At 49.1% G+C, this 18,969-nt stretch overlaps 7 protein-coding genes across 7 annotated transcripts; 4 read left to right on the top strand and 3 right to left on the bottom strand.

Moving 5' to 3' along the window:
- Nucleotides 1-51: 51 nt before the first annotated feature.
- Nucleotides 52-1,266, top strand: LY89DRAFT_242550 (uncharacterized protein). Its single transcript, XM_018206126.1, has 2 exons — nt 52-156; nt 211-1,266. The coding sequence occupies exon 2, from the start codon at nt 456-458 to the stop codon at nt 1,188-1,190; it is 735 nt and encodes a 244-aa protein (XP_018065684.1). The 5' UTR covers nt 52-156; nt 211-455; the 3' UTR covers nt 1,191-1,266.
- A 190-nt stretch (nt 1,267-1,456) lies between these two features.
- On the bottom strand, nt 1,457-4,505 carry LY89DRAFT_242512 (uncharacterized protein). The gene is made up of 4 exons (XM_018206123.1): nt 4,165-4,505; nt 3,280-4,116; nt 3,054-3,232; nt 1,457-3,004 (listed from the first exon to the last, which is right to left on the bottom strand). Exons 1-4 carry the CDS (start codon nt 4,313-4,315, stop codon nt 1,472-1,474), a joined length of 2,700 nt encoding a protein of 899 aa, XP_018065683.1. The 5' UTR covers nt 4,316-4,505; the 3' UTR covers nt 1,457-1,471.
- Nucleotides 4,506-8,559: 4,054 nt separating this feature from the next.
- Nucleotides 8,560-9,750, bottom strand: LY89DRAFT_242515 (uncharacterized protein). The gene is made up of 2 exons (XM_018206124.1): nt 8,960-9,750; nt 8,560-8,902 (listed from the first exon to the last, which is right to left on the bottom strand). The coding sequence occupies exons 1-2, from the start codon at nt 9,687-9,689 to the stop codon at nt 8,856-8,858; spliced, it is 777 nt and encodes a 258-aa protein (XP_018065682.1). The 5' UTR covers nt 9,690-9,750; the 3' UTR covers nt 8,560-8,855.
- A 1,102-nt stretch (nt 9,751-10,852) lies between these two features.
- LY89DRAFT_739523 (uncharacterized protein) lies at nt 10,853-13,269 on the top strand (the record flags this gene model as incomplete). Its single annotated transcript, XM_018220471.1, has 4 exons — nt 10,853-11,326; nt 11,375-11,757; nt 11,804-11,899; nt 11,949-13,269. The coding sequence occupies 4 exons, from the start codon at nt 10,853-10,855 to the stop codon at nt 13,267-13,269; spliced, it is 2,274 nt and encodes a 757-aa protein (XP_018065681.1).
- Nucleotides 13,270-13,802: 533 nt separating this feature from the next.
- On the top strand, nt 13,803-15,386 carry LY89DRAFT_689202 (uncharacterized protein). Its single transcript, XM_018215863.1, has 7 exons — nt 13,803-13,911; nt 13,989-14,173; nt 14,221-14,281; nt 14,335-14,490; nt 14,540-14,837; nt 14,913-15,128; nt 15,185-15,386. The coding sequence occupies exons 2-7, from the start codon at nt 14,014-14,016 to the stop codon at nt 15,260-15,262; spliced, it is 969 nt and encodes a 322-aa protein (XP_018065680.1). The 5' UTR covers nt 13,803-13,911; nt 13,989-14,013; the 3' UTR covers nt 15,263-15,386.
- A 308-nt stretch (nt 15,387-15,694) lies between these two features.
- LY89DRAFT_689201 (uncharacterized protein) lies at nt 15,695-16,764 on the top strand. Its single transcript, XM_018215862.1, has one exon. It carries the CDS (start codon nt 15,767-15,769, stop codon nt 16,580-16,582), a length of 816 nt encoding a protein of 271 aa, XP_018065679.1. The 5' UTR covers nt 15,695-15,766; the 3' UTR covers nt 16,583-16,764.
- Nucleotides 16,765-16,785: 21 nt separating this feature from the next.
- On the bottom strand, nt 16,786-18,030 carry LY89DRAFT_595446 (putative proline racemase; the record flags this gene model as incomplete). The annotated part of the gene is made up of 1 exon (XM_018209860.1): nt 16,786-18,030. One exon carries the CDS (start codon nt 18,028-18,030, stop codon nt 16,786-16,788), a length of 1,245 nt encoding a protein of 414 aa, XP_018065678.1.
- Between the last annotated feature and the right edge of the window lie 939 nt (nt 18,031-18,969).

Here is an 18,969-nt window from a genome sequence, read left to right as displayed (position 1 = left end):
CCGTTGGGAATGAAAACAGCTGCGGCGGCAAAGGAGGCATCGCTGGGAATTAAATAGTTTCAGATCAGGCTTCTAGAATTGTACTCCATGCAATCGGGTGATCTATTCTCCGTCGTATTCTTCAGGTAATGTATTCTTGACAATATTCTAATTGAGGTATGTTGTGGACCAATCCCACTCATAGGACGTCATTCTGAAAGAGAAGTGCAGATACGCGTACAAACGACAGCAAAAGAGATCAAGCGCTAAGAAGACTTTACATCATCAACCAAGGAACGTTAAATGCCTCGCAGGGCTGAGAATCCTGAAGGCGGGTCAGAAATGCGGCACAGGAGGCGCCGATCATGAACATAGCCTCGCTAAAGGCCCTTGGCTGCAGTATCGCGACCTCTTCCTCATGATATATAAGAAGACCAGATTTCCATCTATTTAATGGCAATAACTGCAATATCATCATGGCGAATCAAGACAATATTGAGCTGAGCTCCCCAAGCCAGCAACAAAACCAAAAATCAGCCGAGGGACGAACATTACATGTCCACTTCTCCTGGAAAAAGTTCAAAACACTCATCACCGAAGGAGACGACCCAAAATCCAAACCCCTCTACATCGTAGACTACAAAAGCTTCAAGCCAAACCTCATCTTCACCAACGCTCAAGACAAAACGACTTTCGGCACCGGAACCCTGCACCCGGTATCCATCAACGCGGACTGTGACTTTCGCGGCCGACATATCCAAATCAAAGCCCTAAAGCGCTGGAAGACGGCGTACGAACATCATTCACTCACGTACTCCGACACCGAGACTCCAGTGACCATGACCTGGACCAGCGACAGCGATTTCAAGACCTGGGATTTCATCTGTCTGGACCCGCAGCAGAACCCCGTGGCGAAGTTTGCAGCTAATTTATGGGATCTGAAGAAGATTGGGAAGATTGAGTTTCTGGGACCGAAGGCGGCTATGAGCGAAGCGCTGAGGGAGGAGCTTCTTGTTACGGGGATGACGTTGTTTTATTGTATGACGCTTCGTGCGACTAGTATTGTTTCTTTCTTTGGTGCTATTTTTGCGCGGCCAGGACATGTTGAGCCGGAGGGACCGACGACTTCGGAGCATGTACCAGGCGTGGAGGAGGGTCGTGTTCCAGGTGTAGAGGAAAGTCATGTTGGAAGTTCTTCACAGTCTCATTAAATTTTGCTGTTTTTGATATCCCCTTGTTCGAATGATAGCAATATAGAGCTTCTGCTTCAATGCATGATTTTACCAGTTGTATTGTTTGACATTAAGATACTACTTACTGTGAATATAGAATAAGTATATCGATATCGGTGATATAGAGATCAAGGTATTCCAGCTGAAGATAGTGAACTAAGCCCCGGCGACGATGACGGAAGTCTGGAGAGGACACAACATTGAACAGATCAAAAACGAAGAAATCATATTGTAAACTATATACAAGCATACATAATAATCTAACGGTACGTTCTCCCCGGCTGCAACCTCTGCGCATTAGGATGCGCCGTCCCCAAAGCAATCCTCCCCACCGTGGCGCTCGGCTTCACATCCTGCATCATAACCCTAACATCACCCAACGCCCTCGCTCTCTCCGCACCACTGGCTGCGCTCGCCACAGGCGGTAACTGTACATACTTACTCTTCCTCACCACGCTACTAGCAAAGCCCAACACATCCGGACTAACCGTCCTTGCATCCCACCAAATGCTAAAGATGCCCGCCAGCAGCAAAAACACAGAGCAAATCATGAGAGCAGCCAACCAACCCCATTTCGTGACATAGATCTCGTAGGAATCGATCTTGGAGCCAGCAGCCCAGGAGACAAGGGGCGAGGACCCGAGATCCTTGTTGAAGGGCTCGGAGGTCGAGTTGTAGAATACGTTTGTCAGGTTCTTGGGCGCGAAGCCGATGGACCAGAATGTGTTCATGAGGAACGCGAGGTTGTAGGTAAAATCATCTAGGTCGACGGTCGTGAGGTTCATTCTAGGCAGCGAGTCGGAGAGCCGGCCGTTGCTTATTAGATAGCGTTCTGTGTCTGTGGCGGTGGGGACGGAGTCGTTGGTGTAGCCTGAACTGCCGAGGATACCGGTTACCCAATTCGCGGAGCCAGAGTCGAGGAAGCCGGGGGTGAGGGTTGTGTTTGTGAGGTTTGTTGGGCGGATGGCGTAGGTGTAGCAGGATCCGGATTGGCAGGAGACGTTGGCGTCGACGAAGACCTGAGAGAATGTGCAGTTGGTGTAGGCGAATGTGTAGTTGAATCCATCGACGCCGGTATCGAGATCGAAGGGGTGAGCTGCAGTGGTGTTTCGTGTGATCATTGAAGCAAGTGCAAGGCTACCGTTCGTGTGGCCGCTCATTGGAGTTAAGTCAAGATATAGCGTTGCTTCTTCAGCATACCCAGTAGTAAGCGTGCTATTGTCGATGAAATCAAGATCGACAATTCGCAAAGGAGGGCAGGTAAAAGCCAGGTATCCCGTAGAAATAGTGACGTTGAATGTTGCGGTGTCACTAAAGTAATCGTCTGAAAAAGAGCTATTCATGACGGCAACAGGAACGCCATATGCTGATGCATAGTCTAAGTAATAATAGCCTGCTGTAGGGTCGACATCTTGCCAGTGAGTTTTGTTGGAGGGGTCATCGAGCAATGGGATCAGAGCATTGTTGTATGGATCTGATCCGAGTGTAACATACGTCGGCAGGAATGCTGCAGAATACAGTCGATTGAAATCGGCTTCGACGTTACTAAACTCATCTGAAGGTGCGGAGAGGTAATTGGAGTTATTCTTGGCAGTATCGACGTATCTCAGCCAACTTGGGGTAATGTAGTCATCGGACTTTGTTTTCGATATTCTCTGCATCGCTTGAGTCGCCAGGGGAGACAAGCCCCATAGTACGAGGAGAGCGACTGTGATCCAATTGAAGCGACGGAGAAGGAACGGCTGCTTGATAGAGCTAGCGACTGAATTGCTGTTGACCAATTGTTCAAGAGTCTGCGAAGTCAAGTTAGCGACCGAACCTTATTGGCTGGAATGAACTCACCATCAATCGAACACCCCTCTCTACGCGATAAGTGGCATATGCTCTTAGTGATTGAGCCACGATAGCAGCAAAGATGATAGGCCAGACAGAGATGGCAACACTCAGTGCTTGATTAGTGCCATCACCTAAAGAGTCGCCGACTGGCTGCCCGTCTCTAACGGCGACCAAGATTCCGATAACTGCAAGATTGTCAGTTTGAGGATGCATGTCGGAGGATGTTGCTTACTCATGAACAACAATGGGAAAAGAATCATTATAGCCCAGATAATGTATCGACTCCAATCCTTGTATTTCTTTTGGAGATTCTTTCCTCCCTCTGGACCAGACTTTTCGAGAGAACCATTATCAAGGTCACTCCCTGATACCTCTTTTTCATTGACCACAGCGGTTTTCTTGGGTTGTGGTAATGCAGCTGCAGGTTCACTCTTTTTCTCGGAAATCTCTATCTGTGACCTGGGCGTGTTCATGGTTGGGATATTTGAAGCCGTGCTATGAGCCAGACCCTTTGTAGCGGAGCTCAGCTCTGAGCTTGCCGCTTCATGTTTTGTATCCTGTTCGTCATCCGACTCGTACTTCTCCTCGTCCTCATCGTTGTCATCGTCATCGTCATCAGAGAAATCTTCGTCGCCCTCTTGCCAGTCATCGATATCCCACTGCGGGGCCAAGACACTGACTAAGCGGGAAGAGCCCCTATGGAGTCTGTGGAGCCCTTTGTAAAGTCGAGCTCCATGAGCGACTGTGTTTAAAGTGCGATCAGTCTTGCTCAACGGGGATTGGCCGGCAGGAGCGGGGACAGGAGCTTTTGACTCGGCTGGGTCCTGGCTAGGTGTTGTGCTGACTTTCTCTGAATCTGGTGCCTTCTGGGGAGCACTCATTTTCTCGACGCCTTCGCTGCTGGATTTCTCGCCCTCGTCTGCTTTCTTGGTTTCAGGTGTCGGTGTCTTGCTAGTAGCTGAGGTAGACTTAGGGGTGCTATCAGGTGTCTCGACATTTTGAGTGGGTTTTGGAAGCTCCGCACTTGAGGGTTCTGGCTTTGCTGGAGCAGCTGTCAATTTCGCCGCTTCTGAATATGTATTAGCATAGTAGGGATATGTGATGGCGGCTCTATTACCTTCTGCTGTGATGGGTCTTTTGACTTTCACAATGGTACCGTCAGGCTTGCGAACTTTGACTATTTTGAACTGTTGAGCAGTAGCGTTTGAGGTTGGAGCTTTGGCAACAACCTCAGACTGTGTCTTCTCTGACACAAGAGGGGCCTCCATGTTGGTGGGAATGGCTGCTGGGCTCAACTCTGAGGTCGAAAAGAAAATGTGATCCAACACAAGTATTGGGGCAGAATCCAAGAGCAGTACAATTTAATAAGAGGACGGAAGACGGGGTCCACTAGTATATTTCTTTCCTTTGCTCCTCTTTGCCCTCAGCTGGGCCGAGACAACAATTCTCAATGAAGCTTCGACACAGGCCCCACTCGGGAGAGGCGAGCGCCATGGCTGGCTGGGCGTTGTTGTGAGGCTAATCACGCACTAATCAAGACCCCGATAACACAGATTTAGGAAAAGGGTCGATGTTGAGGGGGAGAATTGCGGAAAGTCAGGATTGTAAGCGCCAGACTGGTCCAGTCACAATCTCATCACACTCGCTAGTCAAGCCCAGCCAAGTCGATTGTTCAGCCCCAGGAGACTAAAAACCCGTGGACAAGCTTTCTTGGCTCGGTAATCCGATCTCTTATCGAGAATTCCATACCTAGGTATGGACGAAACGTCCGGTGGAATGAGACTTGAATCCAGAAGAATCTGGGGCTGGCTGAGATAGCGCGGCGCATTGACGGTGATCTTCTGGAAAAGGAGCATAAAACTCACACTATCTCCAAAGGAGTAAGTAGTTACCGACCGGAGGCTGTTTGATAGGCTCTCGAGAGAAAGGGGTCGTCGCTTAATCGACCGGTGGAAGCAATAGTGGAAGAGTCCGTCCAGATAGAGACGAGGCTAAGCTGTATTCAGCTCCGGTAGCTCTTTCTCGCTACCTTCAGCTTGGGTCCAGACTCGGCTCCCATCAAATCGGGTGATGATCGTCGATACTTGGGTGCTGCCACATATCAAACTGGTGGCTGAACAAAAAAAGAGGTTATCCAAACTCTGATAGCGAATGCAAATCTGCTCCGTGGTGATTGATGCGCAACATGGGTGCATAATAACACACTAGTATTAGTTTATGCATCCAGCTGAGTCCTCGAACCATAGATCTTCGTCGCCACTCCCTAACTCGACCCGCCAGCATGGTTTTCAATAAACAACCCAAGATGCGACAACGGACGGCACAGATACCCCGCATGGACAGGTCGAGACAGCTGGGACGCAGGTCCATGGGATAGTGCTGACTCTCGAAGGCAGACGGCGAATCCGAAGCATGATAACAATAAAGACATATAGGATGAAATCCCTCCTGCTGCACGAAGTCACCAAGTCCTGTGAACCTTCTTTCCTCTAGAGTTCTTCCCATTGCCCATCATGGCAAGCGTCGTTCTTTCATCTGTACCTGCAGAGGTAGATCTCACCAAAGACAAGACGTCTGCAGTGACTGTCACCGAGATTGCCCCACCTCAGCCCACTACACCTGTACCTGCATCTACACAGGCACCAGTAAAGAAGAGCGATGCCACCAAATCAAGACCTGGGTTCCAACTGAAAAAATTTAAGATGCCAGATGGAACCATCAAGGAGATTTGGAGACCAATAGCACCACCAGCAGGAGCTTCTACGACACCGAAGCAAGCTCCAACCGCGGCTTCAACTCCAGCAGCCGAGAAAGAGAAGACTGCCGAGATCAAAAAGGTGGGCGAGACCAAGAAGACCGATCTTTCTCCAGCAGCATCAAAGCCTTCCGATCCGGCAGTCCAGCCAACACAAACCTCTCCAGCATCAGCATCCACCCAAAAGCCGGGTGAAACCCAGAAGCCAATCCCAGACACTGCAAAACCAGCAGATGCTTCCAAAGACAAGAAGGACGAGTCGAAGCCAACTGCTGCATCTCAACCAACTCCTGCCAAACAAGCGCCGGCGATCAAGACACCCGAGACACCAAAGCCAGTTGTCAAAGATGCAGCAAAGGATGCTCCAACCTCAAAGGCACCAGCAGCAACAGTTCCACCCGCCCAACAGACACCTGCACAGCCAACTCCACCAGCGGCGAAGAAAGGAAAGTTCTTCAGCAAACTCGGAAAAAGTATCATGGCAATGGATGTCGAAAAAGCTCTTTCAAACGTTGACAAACTCGGGAATACACTTCTCAAAGTAGAAGCAATCGCAACAGGCGATACAGCTGCTCTTGCTGCGTTGAACAAGCAATCTGCTGCTCAAGCTTCGAAGCCAACCACTCCTGCTGCGAGTACTGCGAAAGCTGCTGGGCCTCAAGCTCCGGCCACAGCGAGCCCACAGGCAGGAGCTCCACAGGCTGCTCCTACAGCTGGTCAGCAAATACTTGTGTCTTTGGCTTCTGCGGTCGCGGGAACCGCTCCAGATTCAAAGGCTCCAACGCCAAGCCAAGCTCCAACGACAAGCAGCGATTCTAAGATCATTGTCGTTGGAAGCACCACTGCGCCCAAGGACACCACCACTCCTTCAAGCCAGCCAACCGCTCCGTCAACTGGAGTAGCTCCTGGACAGGCATCCCAACCCCAAGTCGTGGTTCTCCAGACCTCTGCACAAGGCAGCGCTCCACAGACCCAACCTGCAACCCAAACAAAAGCTGCGTCTCCCGCACCTGGTCAAAAAGTGACCATCGTGCAAAGCGCAACCACAACAAGTTCTCAACCGCAACCCACTGCTGCCCCGACAAACGCAACAACTTCATCTGTCAAAGTAGTGCAAAGCTCCACTACTCCAGCACCACAGGCAAAGACTCCAATTGCTCCAACGAGCACTGTAACCTCAGCTTCCAGCGTGAAAGTAGTTCAGAACAACACTTCTTCGACTATCCAACCCAAGGCCCCAGTTGCCTCCTCAAAACCAGCACCTCAACCAAGCACAGCCTCCAAAGCTCAAATAGTTGCTTCAAAGGCACCAGTCCCATCAAGCACACAATCAAAAGCCGCTCCAGCTCCAGTTGCAGCCTCAAGGTCGATTACACAACCCCAGCCCGGAACTCTAGGCCATGCAGCCCTAGCCCTCACCAGCGGCGTAGGTGTCGCTAGCGCTACTGCTGCTACGGAGAACCTCGTTTCGAGGGTCCAGGCTCCTGCTCCGGTTTCGAAAGCTTCTGCTCCTGTTTCCAAGGCCCAAACTTCTGTCTCGAAGCCTTCTCCTCCTGCTCCCAAAGCTCCGGCTCCGAGTACAGGAACGAAAGCAGTTGCACCTGCCCCTGCTCCAGCTCATTCACATGCGAATGCTGGTGAGACGAGTCGGGATGTGAATGACAGCTCTAATCAGCAAGATGGCGGCATCGATTCCTCAGACGCACTTTACGCAGCGGGTGGTGGAGCAGCGGTTGGAGTTGGTGGCTCGATGCTTTACGATGGGATGGATGGGGTTGATGGAGATGGTGACGAGCCGGGCGAGTATGAGCCTTGGATGGATGAGTATATGGTTGATGGGCAGAGTCACGTGGAAGATGATGGTGATGTGGGAGAGGGTGGTGATGAGTTTGCGGGAGAGACGGATGGAATTAAGCAGGATCAAGATGGCGAGATTGGGGAGTGGGAGCCTTGGATGGATGAACATGTCGTTGATGGGTCTGAAAACGGGGACGTAATGGAGGGAATTGATGATGGTGGAGATGGTGGAGAGACGCTAGATGATGGAATCGAGACTCAAGACGACGGAATGGAGACCCAGGATAATGAAGCAGATGTCGAGATTGGCAATGGAGACGGCGAGGTGCAATCCCAAGACGGAGTTGAGGAACCAACAGAAGATTGGGAACCATGGATGGATCAAGCAGTCGTTGAAGAGAGCGGACAAGAAAGCGGACAAGAGGAAGGAGATGATGCTCAAGATTTGGATAACACTGCTGATGATCAAGAGGATACGGAGGCCCAACAGCCGGAAGTTGAAGTCCAACCTGAGGATGAAGACCCTGCGCCACAGGTAGAGCCTGAAGTGGAGTCCGATCAAGAGCAAGATCAAAATGTTGACTTGGGAGAGCCTGATGATTTTGATGCTGATAATGAGGAAATTGGTAGCGTGGCGGGGGATGAGTATAATGACGACTTTTGAGTCTGGATGGGAGAGTTGGGGCGTTGGATCAGTTATATTTGGGAATAGTTAGCTCTGAATATTATCATGCTTCGTTAGCCTAAGCTTCTCCTGTCTTCTCTCAGATGGCACTGCCTTTTGAAACCACATACTGGCAGCGATAAACTATCATGAGTATCGGTAAAATGCGGAAGATGCGCGAAACGCGCGGACTGCGCAAACTGCGTGAATCCTCGCCCATGACCGCAGCTGAGCACGTGATACCTTGCTCGATGTCCCGAGCCAGTGCTATCCTTCGAGCATCTTACCAGCCTTGGATCAGCGGATCATGGTCTCAGGTATACATGCAGTAGTTTGAATCCTTCAAAACGAAGGATTGATCGTCCGAGACTCTGCAGCTTTGCTCCAAGGCGCTCAACCGCCCTCAACACTCGTCTACTTGGCTCTGATAGGAACAAGAGCATTGGCATACGTGTTTTTGTTTCTGAACATTCAAGCGGCCGACATTTTATGGGCGATAAGCAGCCCAAGAATGTGACGATAGTAAGAAAGGGTTACAAGGTAAGAATAACACCTAGCAATCATGTGAAGAGCAACAGAACAGACGACAACTTCAGTTTTCAAAAGCCCAAACGACGCCTCTCGGTAGCATCTTGATACCTGAATATTTGTCAACAAATAAGATCAGCTTGATCTAAACCAAGAGCGGTGCTTTACCGCAACATCGGGTCTTGTAAACCAAATAGAAAGACCCAAAGATATCGTCTCTCATTACGCGAAAAGGCTGCTGATTGAGTCCAAACGTTGGCAATGCCACTGCACCAGTTCGATCTCTCTCCTGCTCTTCCGTAGTCTGAGATAGCAGAGTGGACACGGTGGCTGGCCAGGTCTGGGTTGTTCGCTCGTTGTCGAAGAGCCCATCATCATTGACCTCAATGATGTCCTCTTCGACCTCTCCTTCAGCTAGAACACGCATATCTTCGCCTTCCCTACTGCGAAAAGCCTCGATTCGATCGTCTATCGTTTGGCAAACGCACCCTTCCAGTTCTTCAGATGCACATTGTCTCGTACCAGTTGAAGCACGGCAGTCGTGCTTGCTACACCGCACATAGAGCGGAATTGGACAGCATCGACATCCGGTGAGTGTAACATCTCTGCCATCCATCTGGAAAGCCGTTGTGGCTACGCATCTGTACTGCATGGGATTGACGTATCGAGGCCCAAGACAGTTGGGATCAGAACATGTTGGTTTTGGAGACGTTTGGCATTGCTCAGTCTCGTAGAGATGAATAAGGGAATCGCTGGTGTTAGTCTGAGATGGTTGGAGTTGTCCTTCGAGGGTTGGTGGTGAGATTGTGCCATCAACATCGTGGGATTGTGTGGACGCTGACGAGAATAGAAAGAAAGAGAGGGCGACGGCCAGAAGGTTGTGAATCGAAGTACCCATACTGAATATGTTTCAGCTAATAAAGGATAGCTGTTTCAGAGATCGCGGGGTGAGGTTTCGAAGAGAACGTCAAGAAACTTGTGATTTGATGTAACTGCCCACCTGCAGGTGCTTTCAAAGCCCACCACGTGACTATTATTTTTCAAACGTGCAAAGCTGGCGACCCAATGTCCCGAAAATAAGTAAAGGCATTGAATAAACGATTGAGTTGCAGCTTATTTGGGGAATCGAAGGAGATCTTGGAGAGGGAAAGATGATGGTTGTGATGATTGAAGTGAGAGCTCAGGCCTAGCGCGAGATTTTAGCGCCTCGGTCGCAAAATACTCTCGCGGTCATTCTTGGAAACCTTTTTGCATCTCAACACCAAAAAACAGGACCATGTGTCCCGTCGACATAGTAGAGCCCGAGTGAGGTCTTGCTAGCATTTCCGAAACTTCGATATCTCCACCATAAAAATGGGTTTCTTCCTCTTGTTGTACAAGCCAAGTTTGAGCCTCCGAGTTCCAAGCTCCAAGCCCCCAGGCTTCAAGCTTCAGGCTCTCAAGTGACAAGTCATGGGCCAGCACCGAATTTCACCATTCGGTGAAAGACCGCCAAGAACTTCAAACACGGGGAGAACAACCCTAAATCCTTCCATACATCTTCTTCTCATCGTTCTATCACTTTAGCAGGGCGATGCAGCATTCTTGTGACATCCTACCAAAGGGCTGACTGCCGCAGCCCGGTTGGCGTTTTTTACTCCGCCCCCTTAGAGTGCCAACACCCAACACCACCTTCCTTTTTCCGGCGACAACGTGTTTCCAAGTGGATTTGACTCAATCAGCTTTTACACAAGGATGGGTTACCCTTAGAGGGTCTGATTCGTGGTGGCGTATTTGGATTGTTTCTGCCGTGTTCATTGGATTGGTTGCGTGGAACAAAACACCTTATGGCTGAGCGATGGAAGGCACAGCACCGAAATGCTCCTCAGTCTCGTGGTGTAATCAGTGTATGGCTTTCTTGATGGGCCAGTGTTAGTGAGAGGCTCTCTGGGAAGGCATTGCCTCGTTGATCCTTTAGCAATATCAAGTGAGGGGTTCGCGAGTCGCTTCATGGGACCATCCTATTTTCTCTCCATCAACACTGTACACTGTTATCGACAATAGCATATACATCAGATTAACATGGCAGCAGCAATGGTAATATCGATGCCAGGTGGGTGGCCAAGACCATCAGAGGAAAGTGATCGAGGCATCGACCACCTTCAGGTCCCAAGGATCGATACCCAAATTCGACGACCTTCAATACACGTCCCAACATCAGTCTCTGCTTCGTCATCTCGGAACAATGATGAGTTGTTCTTTGATACTCCACTCTCAGCAAGCATCACAGAAGTCAATGATACCCCCTACTTGATGTTCGAGCCAGTTGTTGAAAGCGTAGAGCGGAACGACCAACTGGAGTGGTGGAGATATGATCCTCCTCAAGAGCTATTTAGAGTCCAAGAAGGGACTTCCGAGGAGCTTGCAGGTTTGATCCCAAGATCGATCGAGCGATTACGGACGCAACAAGAAGAGGCAGAAAGACAAGCAGCAGCGGCTCGAGAAGTTCGACCTCTGATAAGGACAACGAGGACTGTGCCCAGACCAAGAAGAAACGTGAGTAATAAAATATCGTCAGTAACTCAAAGTACTAACAAGAAACAGGCCGTACCAACAATTTCAAACTTGGATCCTTCATCAGCAACTGATGAAGAGTCGGATCCGAGTAATAACAGTGCCACTTCACTCGTATCAAATGATTCTGGATATGCATCAACAACACCAGAAGCATCGAAAGCACCAGTGCAGGCAATAACCAATGAGTCCATATCAATGACTTCTGGCAAAGGGAAACACAGAGGGCCATTTAGTCTCAGTTCCCTCTTCAGAAGAAAGGACAACTCGACATTCAACTTCGATATTCCTCACATAGACACCAGCCAAACATCATCGTCACGAGACCGTGTCTCTCCTCACTATTCGTCAGTCGAAGTTCAAGCCCCTATCTCCCCTGTTCCTCAGGTCTCTGTTTCCGAATCATCGACAACGTAAGCAGCCGAGATTCTATGCGTATCTATATGCTGACACCGCCAGGGAATGTGTATCATGTCTCGATGACTTTGCAAGCGGCGACATGGTCAAGTTGACTTGCCACAGCTATTGTACAGATTGCTTCCAGCGATTGATCACGTATGTCGCTCCTCCCTCAATATTACAAAACTCCACTAACCCGTCCCAGCACCGCCCTCGAAACAGAAGCTCAATGGCCTGCAAAATGCTGCCTAAACCCCATCCCCTCGGAAACAATCATCCCACATCTCGACACCGCCACCAAAGAAAAATACACCCAACGCTCCGCCGAATGGTCCATCCCAACCAGCGACCGAATCTACTGCTCGCACGCCGGCTGCAACGCCTGGATCCCGCCCCGCCGCATCCACAAATCCACCAACACCGCACGCTGCAAATCCTGCTCGCACAAAACCTGCACTCAATGTCGTGGCGAACCGCACCACGGCGTCGACTGTCCGCAAGATCCTGCTTTGCAACAGACCATCAGCTTGGCTGAGATGGAAGGCTGGAAAAGGTGTTATCAGTGTAATGCGTTCGTGGAGCATAATCAGGGGTGCAGACACATGACTTGTCGGTGCAAAGCGGAGTTTTGCTATATTTGCACTGCGAGATGGCGTACTTGTGCTTGTACCGATGCTCAGCTTGCTATTGCGCAGCAAGATGCTAATGTAAGGCGGCAAGAGAGGGCCGCTGAGATTGCGAGACTAGAAGCTGCTGCTGAGGAAGAAAGAATTCTCGTTCAAATGGTAGAAGATTTTGAGCGGCAAGAAGCTGAACGAGCTGCGGCGGCGGCGGAAGAGCAGAGATTGAGAGACGAGGAAGCAAGAGCTCGACGAGAAGAAGAGGATCGTCGCATTGAGGAGCGAAGGGTTGCTGCTATCGGTCAACGATTCCGTGAGTTGAACTCGGAGCTTGAAGGCCTCAATGAAGTTCAAAGAGTCTTGATCGCTGAACGATATGAGTTCGAGATCGAGGTCCTGCGAAAAGAACGCCAGGATGCTTTGGATGCTCTTTCCGTCCGACACGTGCCAGAGAAAGAAGCGTTGGCTTTATCTTCCGAGAAAATGGTGTTTGATGCTGAATACTCGTATAAACAAGAGTACCGCACTCGTCTGGCGGAGGAGAGACGCATTGAGGAAGAATACATTGCTCAACTCCAAGCTTTTTGGCAAGGGAAAGAAAATGCGGAACAAGTAGTGAGAGAGAAGAGAGAGGAGTTGAGAAGCGAACAAGATCGTGAGTATAAATTCTGGGATGCATATAGAAGGAAGCAGATTTTCGCTGCTAAGGAGGGAGAGAAGAGGAAGATGGAGAGATTGATGGTGAAGCATGGGAATGAGATAAAGGTCGTGGAGGGAAGAGCAGAAAGCGATGGGGTGGAGTGGAGGAGGAAGGTGAAGGCGGAAGGAATGTGGGTGGAGGCAGTCGTGAGAGAAAGGACTGGTATGTTGCAAGAGATGGAAGTTGTTGAGTATGGTAGAGTGTAGACCTTGTTTTGTTTTTGAGATTTGCTATATACCCAAGCTTCTTATCGCTATATATCTATTTATATCGGACTGTTCCTTTGAAAGTCTGTCTGCCCCAGTGCAAGCATCGGAGTACCGAAGTCCTCGTATCTGGTAACTTGGTGAGTGTTACCGCGTTTAAGCAAACACCTGACTGAGGCATCGGAAGATATCCTTTACCAGCCACTAGTTTAAAGTTTATCCTTCTATTTCAAGCCTGACAACGGACACAATCTTAACGTCCTAGCACATTTGACCAGGCGCCCTTCCCTCTTCCCCACACGTGCGGAAGACCCCAAAACAATCACTCACCACAACCCCGACCTTAGCATCCAATACCATTTCAGTCCCAATTCTCTCTTCTCGCAATGTCACAATACTATAAAGCCTCCTTATGCAATTCTTATGATTCGCTTACAAGCCCGGTCGTTTAATTTGCGCGTTTAGCCTGCATTGCCGGATCCCGGTTTTCGTTCCTGCAGCACCGGAAACATTTTATCAGATGATTGATCGAGCCGGACAGTCCGGGATAGTTTATTTGATAGCAGGACGCGAAGCTGTGTTTGTTGTGGATGACGGACGTCTCGGCGCCGTGAGCGCGGGGAAGTCTTGGGATGTATAAAGGTTCGCGGCCCTGATGATTGTGGAGATCTGGGGAAACTTAATTTGATCGACAATAGCTTATTTTTTCATTACTTTAGTGTTTTAGTGGCATATATTGACACGATGCGGTCGACATTCTTCCTCTGCCTTGCCAGCGCGAGGAATCTCGTTGCTGCTTTGCCTTCATTGAACAGCGGGTTATCTGATCGAGAACAAGCTCCCGATCATGTTCTTCTCGAAGCTCGCCAAGCCCCCATAGCTCAGACATGGACACAACCCCATTGTCAGCCTCACTATTCTCTTCACTTTACTTAGCTAATCTCTTTGCAGATTGCACAGCCAGCACAGAGTCAGGAAACTTCCACGACATCTACACCGCACTGGTGAACCCGTATGAATCTCAACTCCCGCTTTCTCACAGCTGCTGAATATCTATGACTGCAGGTCGAGATCAGTCTCATTCGATTATTCCAGTTTCTGCTCGGCGGTCGTGCGACAAACGACCATTGCTTGGGTAGACCAAACATTAACTGGCAGGAAAACTGAGACGCTCACATCAACAACTACAACTAGCGTATCCACCACCAGTACAGATACCTCGTAAGCCTTTTTTGCCAATCCCACCAATATCAGATGCTAAAATCACCAGCCCTGGAACAACAACACTCCTCTGCCCCACTCCCTCGGCGTCCATGGCCTGCGGTGTATCAGCAAATGGTTATTATTCGAACATGATCACCGATCAATACATACCCAGCGCCGATTGCCACCAACTTTGTCTCAGCATGTCTGATTGCAAGAGTTTCCAGGTCGTTCCACAAGACAATGGGATCGTGAAGTTCGACCGATGTAACCTTTACAACGTTTCTGTGGCGGGGAATGTGGATACAACGAGTCCTGGAATCGTGGCGTTGTTTTATGATAGAGATTGTGGGGATTTGTTACCTGTATGACTTCTTTTCCCTTCTTTCTCCCACATTTCCCCCCTCTTTCCTTTCTTTGGAATATTGACAAGAAAACAGTCAGGATGCACGCCCTCCCCACCACTCATAACACCCGCTCCATCCTATTCTCCCACCGTTGCCGCGATTCAGAAACGAGATTACACAGTCCCGCCTTTCCTCTCTTCAATGCAATTAATACTTCTACAACCGGTTTGTTCTTGTTTGGTTGATGCTGCGCCGCCACCTACGATTATTACGGCTACGAATCAGATTCAGAGCTGGGATTATGTTACGGTATGTGCTCATACTCCTGAAATTGAAACCGAGTGGTAAATGCTGATGATATATAGGTAACGACTTTGAAAACGGAGGTGTATAGTTATACGGATCATCCGGAGTGGCAGACGGTTTATACTAGTGTCGTTTGAGGTGGAGGCCACAATGCTTATGTGAAGTCACAAAAACAAACATGGTCCGAATTTATCACTGCCAAGGTACTAGAAAATAAGAAACTTAACAAGGTACTTTTTATGATTACGATTCGACGTCGAGTAATCCATTATGCCTTCTAGCGCATTTCAACTGACGGAGTATCAGACACAGGAGAATAGTAATCCTTCACGTGATATTTGCTCAAACTTGATTTTATTTAATGCTGAGGACAGTTCCTCGACATACTAAACCAACTCTTCTGCATGCTCTCGATTGTTTTCTGAATCCTCACTGAGCTGTATTTCATAATTTCTCACCATGCCGAATTGCACCTCGGTCACGATCTCCAAGAGTGGCGTAGTGGCGTTACCCCACATCTCCTTCCAGCTGGCCCCACCCCGTCTTACCCCAGCCATCAAAATCTCAACCTCCTCTGGTCCTACATCAAAACAACAACATCCATCGTGAGCCCCTTTCACGATCCTATTCCCCATCCCACCATGGCCTCAGACAAAGCAACGCAACTCCCATTCTCCGGCCCCTCCCTCTTCACCTCCGGCACGGATCAACGCATCACCCGCCTCTCAAAAGTCCTCTCCACGTCCTCTGGGGTCGATGCAACACTCACCCTCGTCGGCTATGGCCTCTTCTTCGTCTCCTCTCAGATCTCCAACCTCGAGAACCTCGAAATTACGGCTCTCACCAACCCCAATGCTTCTCCAGACACGTTAAAACATGGCCCCGCCTCGGTGATGAAGCTCGCTGAGCTCGGGGCTAGTACTAAGACTCTGGCTGGGATGTGTTCTGATTTCCGGACTTTCACGAGATTGTGGGGACTACTTGGTGTTTACGCCATGGCTAAGAGGAATTATGTTGATCCGCCGAAAGACGTTGTGGTCCGTGCTGTTTCATATGCGCAGACTCTTTCGCTGGGCGCGTATTATGTCTACGAGAATGGATACTATCTGGCCGGTAAAGGTGTTCTGAGAGGCTGGACAGTGGCGGATATTAAGAGATGGGCTAAGACGAGTTTGCGGATGTTTCTAGCGTATGTGGCGCTTGAATTTGTGAGGTTGTATCGTGCGAGACAGTTGAGGGAGACGAGGAAGGTGAAGGCGGTTGACGAGAAGGATAGAAAGGGGATCGAGGCGGAGGAAGCGAGTTGGTTGAGGAGTGCGCTGATGAATGTTGCTTATACGCCTTTGAGCATGCATTGGGCTTTCGAGGGTGGGATGCTGAGTGATGGGGTTGTTGGAGCGTTGATGTCTGCGGTTGGGTTGATCAAATTTAGAGCTGCTTGGGCGCAGGCGGCTTGAGATGGAGAAGTGGATAAGTGTCAAAATTGTATTACTAAATCTTTTTTCAGTCCAAGTAAAGTGGCACAAGTTAATTTGCGCTATCCATCTCATCCGAACATTTCAACTGGTTCTCATTAAATTGGCGACGCTGGCAAACCTAATGTGGGCCTTGAATGGTAGATATTCATTTTGGAATGCTATAGACAAGCAGACCGATATTTTTAAGTTCCAGGCTCTTGCGCATGTTGAGTTCTCCTTGTTCCCGCGAGAGCTTTGGACAACTCCATAATTTTGAACCCACTCCTAGAAATCTTATCTATGTCCTCTAGGACAAAAATACTTGCACCGGTGTAATAAGCCCTTCCCTCAGTCCTAACAACCACACCTCTCGCTCCGACTCCTTTTCCACCAGGGATCACAATTTCCTCTTCTGGGCTGCCCACGAATGGTCCTTGGCCATCACTAGTCAAAGAGAGCATAGAGTGGTATGCCCACCTCTCTCCGATCTTTCTCTCGCCTTTAGCGTAAGCCAATGCAACACGTGCAGCAGTACCAGAACCACATGGCGAACGATCAATCGCATTCTCCACAAACACAATTCCTACCTCAGCCCCCGAAACGTCCTCACGCGTTTGGCCAATTGTCGAGTCTCTGATAATTACACCGTTAACCAAAACTGGCTCCGGAGACGTAGGTAGATAGGTGTACGCGCTCAGCTCTGGTGCGGTTGATATTGTGTCTCTGATGGTATTTACCACTGGCCAAAGTTCCTCCAGGTTTCTGATATCTTTAACCCCATTTGCAAAGCCAAGTTCTTGAGCCGAGACGATGGCAAAGAATGCTCCACTGAAACTGATATCTACTACAATAGATGATCGAGTTCCCAACTCTGTCCACTTCCTGATCGTCTCAATCGGAACTTCAATGTCAAGACCAGCTGCAAACGAGGGAACGGACAAGAATGATACATCTCGGTTAGGATCTGAACTCTTCCCGTCCGGCATCGTAGGAACAGTGATCCTAAGAAGACCACAAGGCGCATGCAACCTCAACTCCGTTGTCAAACTCTTCGTGTCAAATCTCAATTTCTCGCGGTTCGGAAATACTTCCGGGTCATGCGTATCTATCAAGAAACGTGAAACCCCCAGAGTAACATGGCCGCACATCATAGAGTATCCGCCAGAGTGGATGTACAGGATTCCTATGTCGGCGACGCCAGACTTCGTGAGCTCGGTGTCTTTCCGGAGGATACCTCCATACATGCCATCGTGGCCTCGAGGCTCGAGGAGTAGTCTTCGTCTGATGTAGTCGTTTTCTGGTAGTGAAGCCTGGCTCTTTTGTCCGAGAAGTGTTCCTGTGAGGTTTGGAAGTCCTTGGATTGGTATTCGGACTGGACCGCCGGAGGTGTGCATATCGACACATTTGATGTGCTCGTTTGAAGTTGGCAGACTACTGAAGACGTCCATACTTTCTGATATCGACTGATATTGAACGCGTTTACGTGGAAAAGGTTTGGTTTGGTTTGCTCAAGGCCTGTGAGTCAAATAGGATTCCTGACGACCCCACTTTTGGAACTTGATGCACGAACTGTGATCTTGCAAGTCTTCTTTGTTTGTCAGCACATATTCAGTTTCATGATTAAGGTGGAAACATGTAAGATGGAGTTTGAATGACTCCATCGCTGTGATACGGTGATACCTCTTTCCCCTTAGCTGCTCTGCATCAATGGAGCTGTCGCATGCCAATGTTTGCTACTAGTATGTAAGTTTGAGTACTATTTCCTATTTCTCCCAGATATTTATCGAACTATAGTTCCGACGATCTTGAGATTATTTTCCAGAGTTTGTGAGTATTCAACACATTCGTGCTTCAGTGTGCCAGTGTATGGTGGTAAAGCAGTATTTGTGGCGAAGTGGTAGACCTTATCAAGCGCCGCCCCTGAGAAATTCTGACGTTAATCAGCGTATCTCTTGAAACCAGTTGGCCCGAATTGCACTTTACTGCGAGTCAAACTAGCCTCGAAGTGTAAAGGCAGTCAACTTAACCTTACAAAGACTTGGTTTACCAAGCCCGGACGTTTTGGTCTCTTCTGAGTCTTGAGTTGAAGATGGCTCCACCTCCAGAGTTACAAATGGCAACGACTACTTGCAAGGCATAGTCAAACACAAAGTGCTCGTTATACTCCAAAACATCGACATTGTCCATGAAGACTTAAGCCAGCCAATTGGGCCGTGAATCCATATTGAAACTACAGAAAATCAACACGAGGTAGATTTCGGTTTTGGCGAGACTTATGACATATCCGGACATCAAGCTCTCTGGTTGGTAAGACTTTGCTCAATTCGAGTGGTATGCAAGCGCGGAGACATCTCCACCCATGGTTAATGCATTGTCTCAGAGTGGTT

The sequence above is a fragment of the Mollisia scopiformis genome, assembly GCF_001500285.1.
Source record: "Mollisia scopiformis unplaced genomic scaffold LY89scaffold_24, whole genome shotgun sequence".
Taxonomy (NCBI): Eukaryota; Fungi; Ascomycota; class Leotiomycetes; order Helotiales; family Mollisiaceae; genus Mollisia; species Mollisia scopiformis.
The sequence above is the reverse complement of the archived record's forward strand: the minus strand, read 5'-3'. Positions and strand labels throughout refer to the sequence as shown.

What these genes read in the sequence shown, in the direction of transcription:
- LY89DRAFT_242550 (XM_018206126.1), top strand. Translation starts at nt 456, where the DNA reads ATGGCGAATCAAGACAATATTGAGCTGAGCTCCCCAAGCCAGCAACAA.
- LY89DRAFT_242512 (XM_018206123.1), bottom strand. Translation starts at nt 4,315, where the DNA reads ATGGAGGCCCCTCTTGTGTCAGAGAAGACACAGTCTGAGGTTGTTGCC. An exon ending in AAGACCCATCACAGCAGAAG is followed by an intron (nt 4,117 to 4,164) that starts GTAATAGAGCCG and finishes ATACATATTCAG; the next exon opens with AAGCGGCGAAATTGACAGCT. An exon ending in TTTCCCATTGTTGTTCATGA is followed by an intron (nt 3,233 to 3,279) that starts GTAAGCAACATC and finishes ACAATCTTGCAG; the next exon opens with TTATCGGAATCTTGGTCGCC.
- LY89DRAFT_242515 (XM_018206124.1), bottom strand. Translation starts at nt 9,689, where the DNA reads ATGGGTACTTCGATTCACAACCTTCTGGCCGTCGCCCTCTCTTTCTTT. An exon ending in TTACAAGACCCGATGTTGCG is followed by an intron (nt 8,903 to 8,959) that starts GTAAAGCACCGC and finishes ACAAATATTCAG; the next exon opens with GTATCAAGATGCTACCGAGA.
- LY89DRAFT_689202 (XM_018215863.1), top strand. Translation starts at nt 14,014, where the DNA reads ATGCGGTCGACATTCTTCCTCTGCCTTGCCAGCGCGAGGAATCTCGTT. An exon ending in ATTGTGGGGATTTGTTACCT is followed by an intron (nt 14,838 to 14,912) that starts GTATGACTTCTT and finishes ACAAGAAAACAG; the next exon opens with TCAGGATGCACGCCCTCCCC. An exon ending in AGAGCTGGGATTATGTTACG is followed by an intron (nt 15,129 to 15,184) that starts GTATGTGCTCAT and finishes GATGATATATAG; the next exon opens with GTAACGACTTTGAAAACGGA.
- LY89DRAFT_689201 (XM_018215862.1), top strand. Translation starts at nt 15,767, where the DNA reads ATGGCCTCAGACAAAGCAACGCAACTCCCATTCTCCGGCCCCTCCCTC.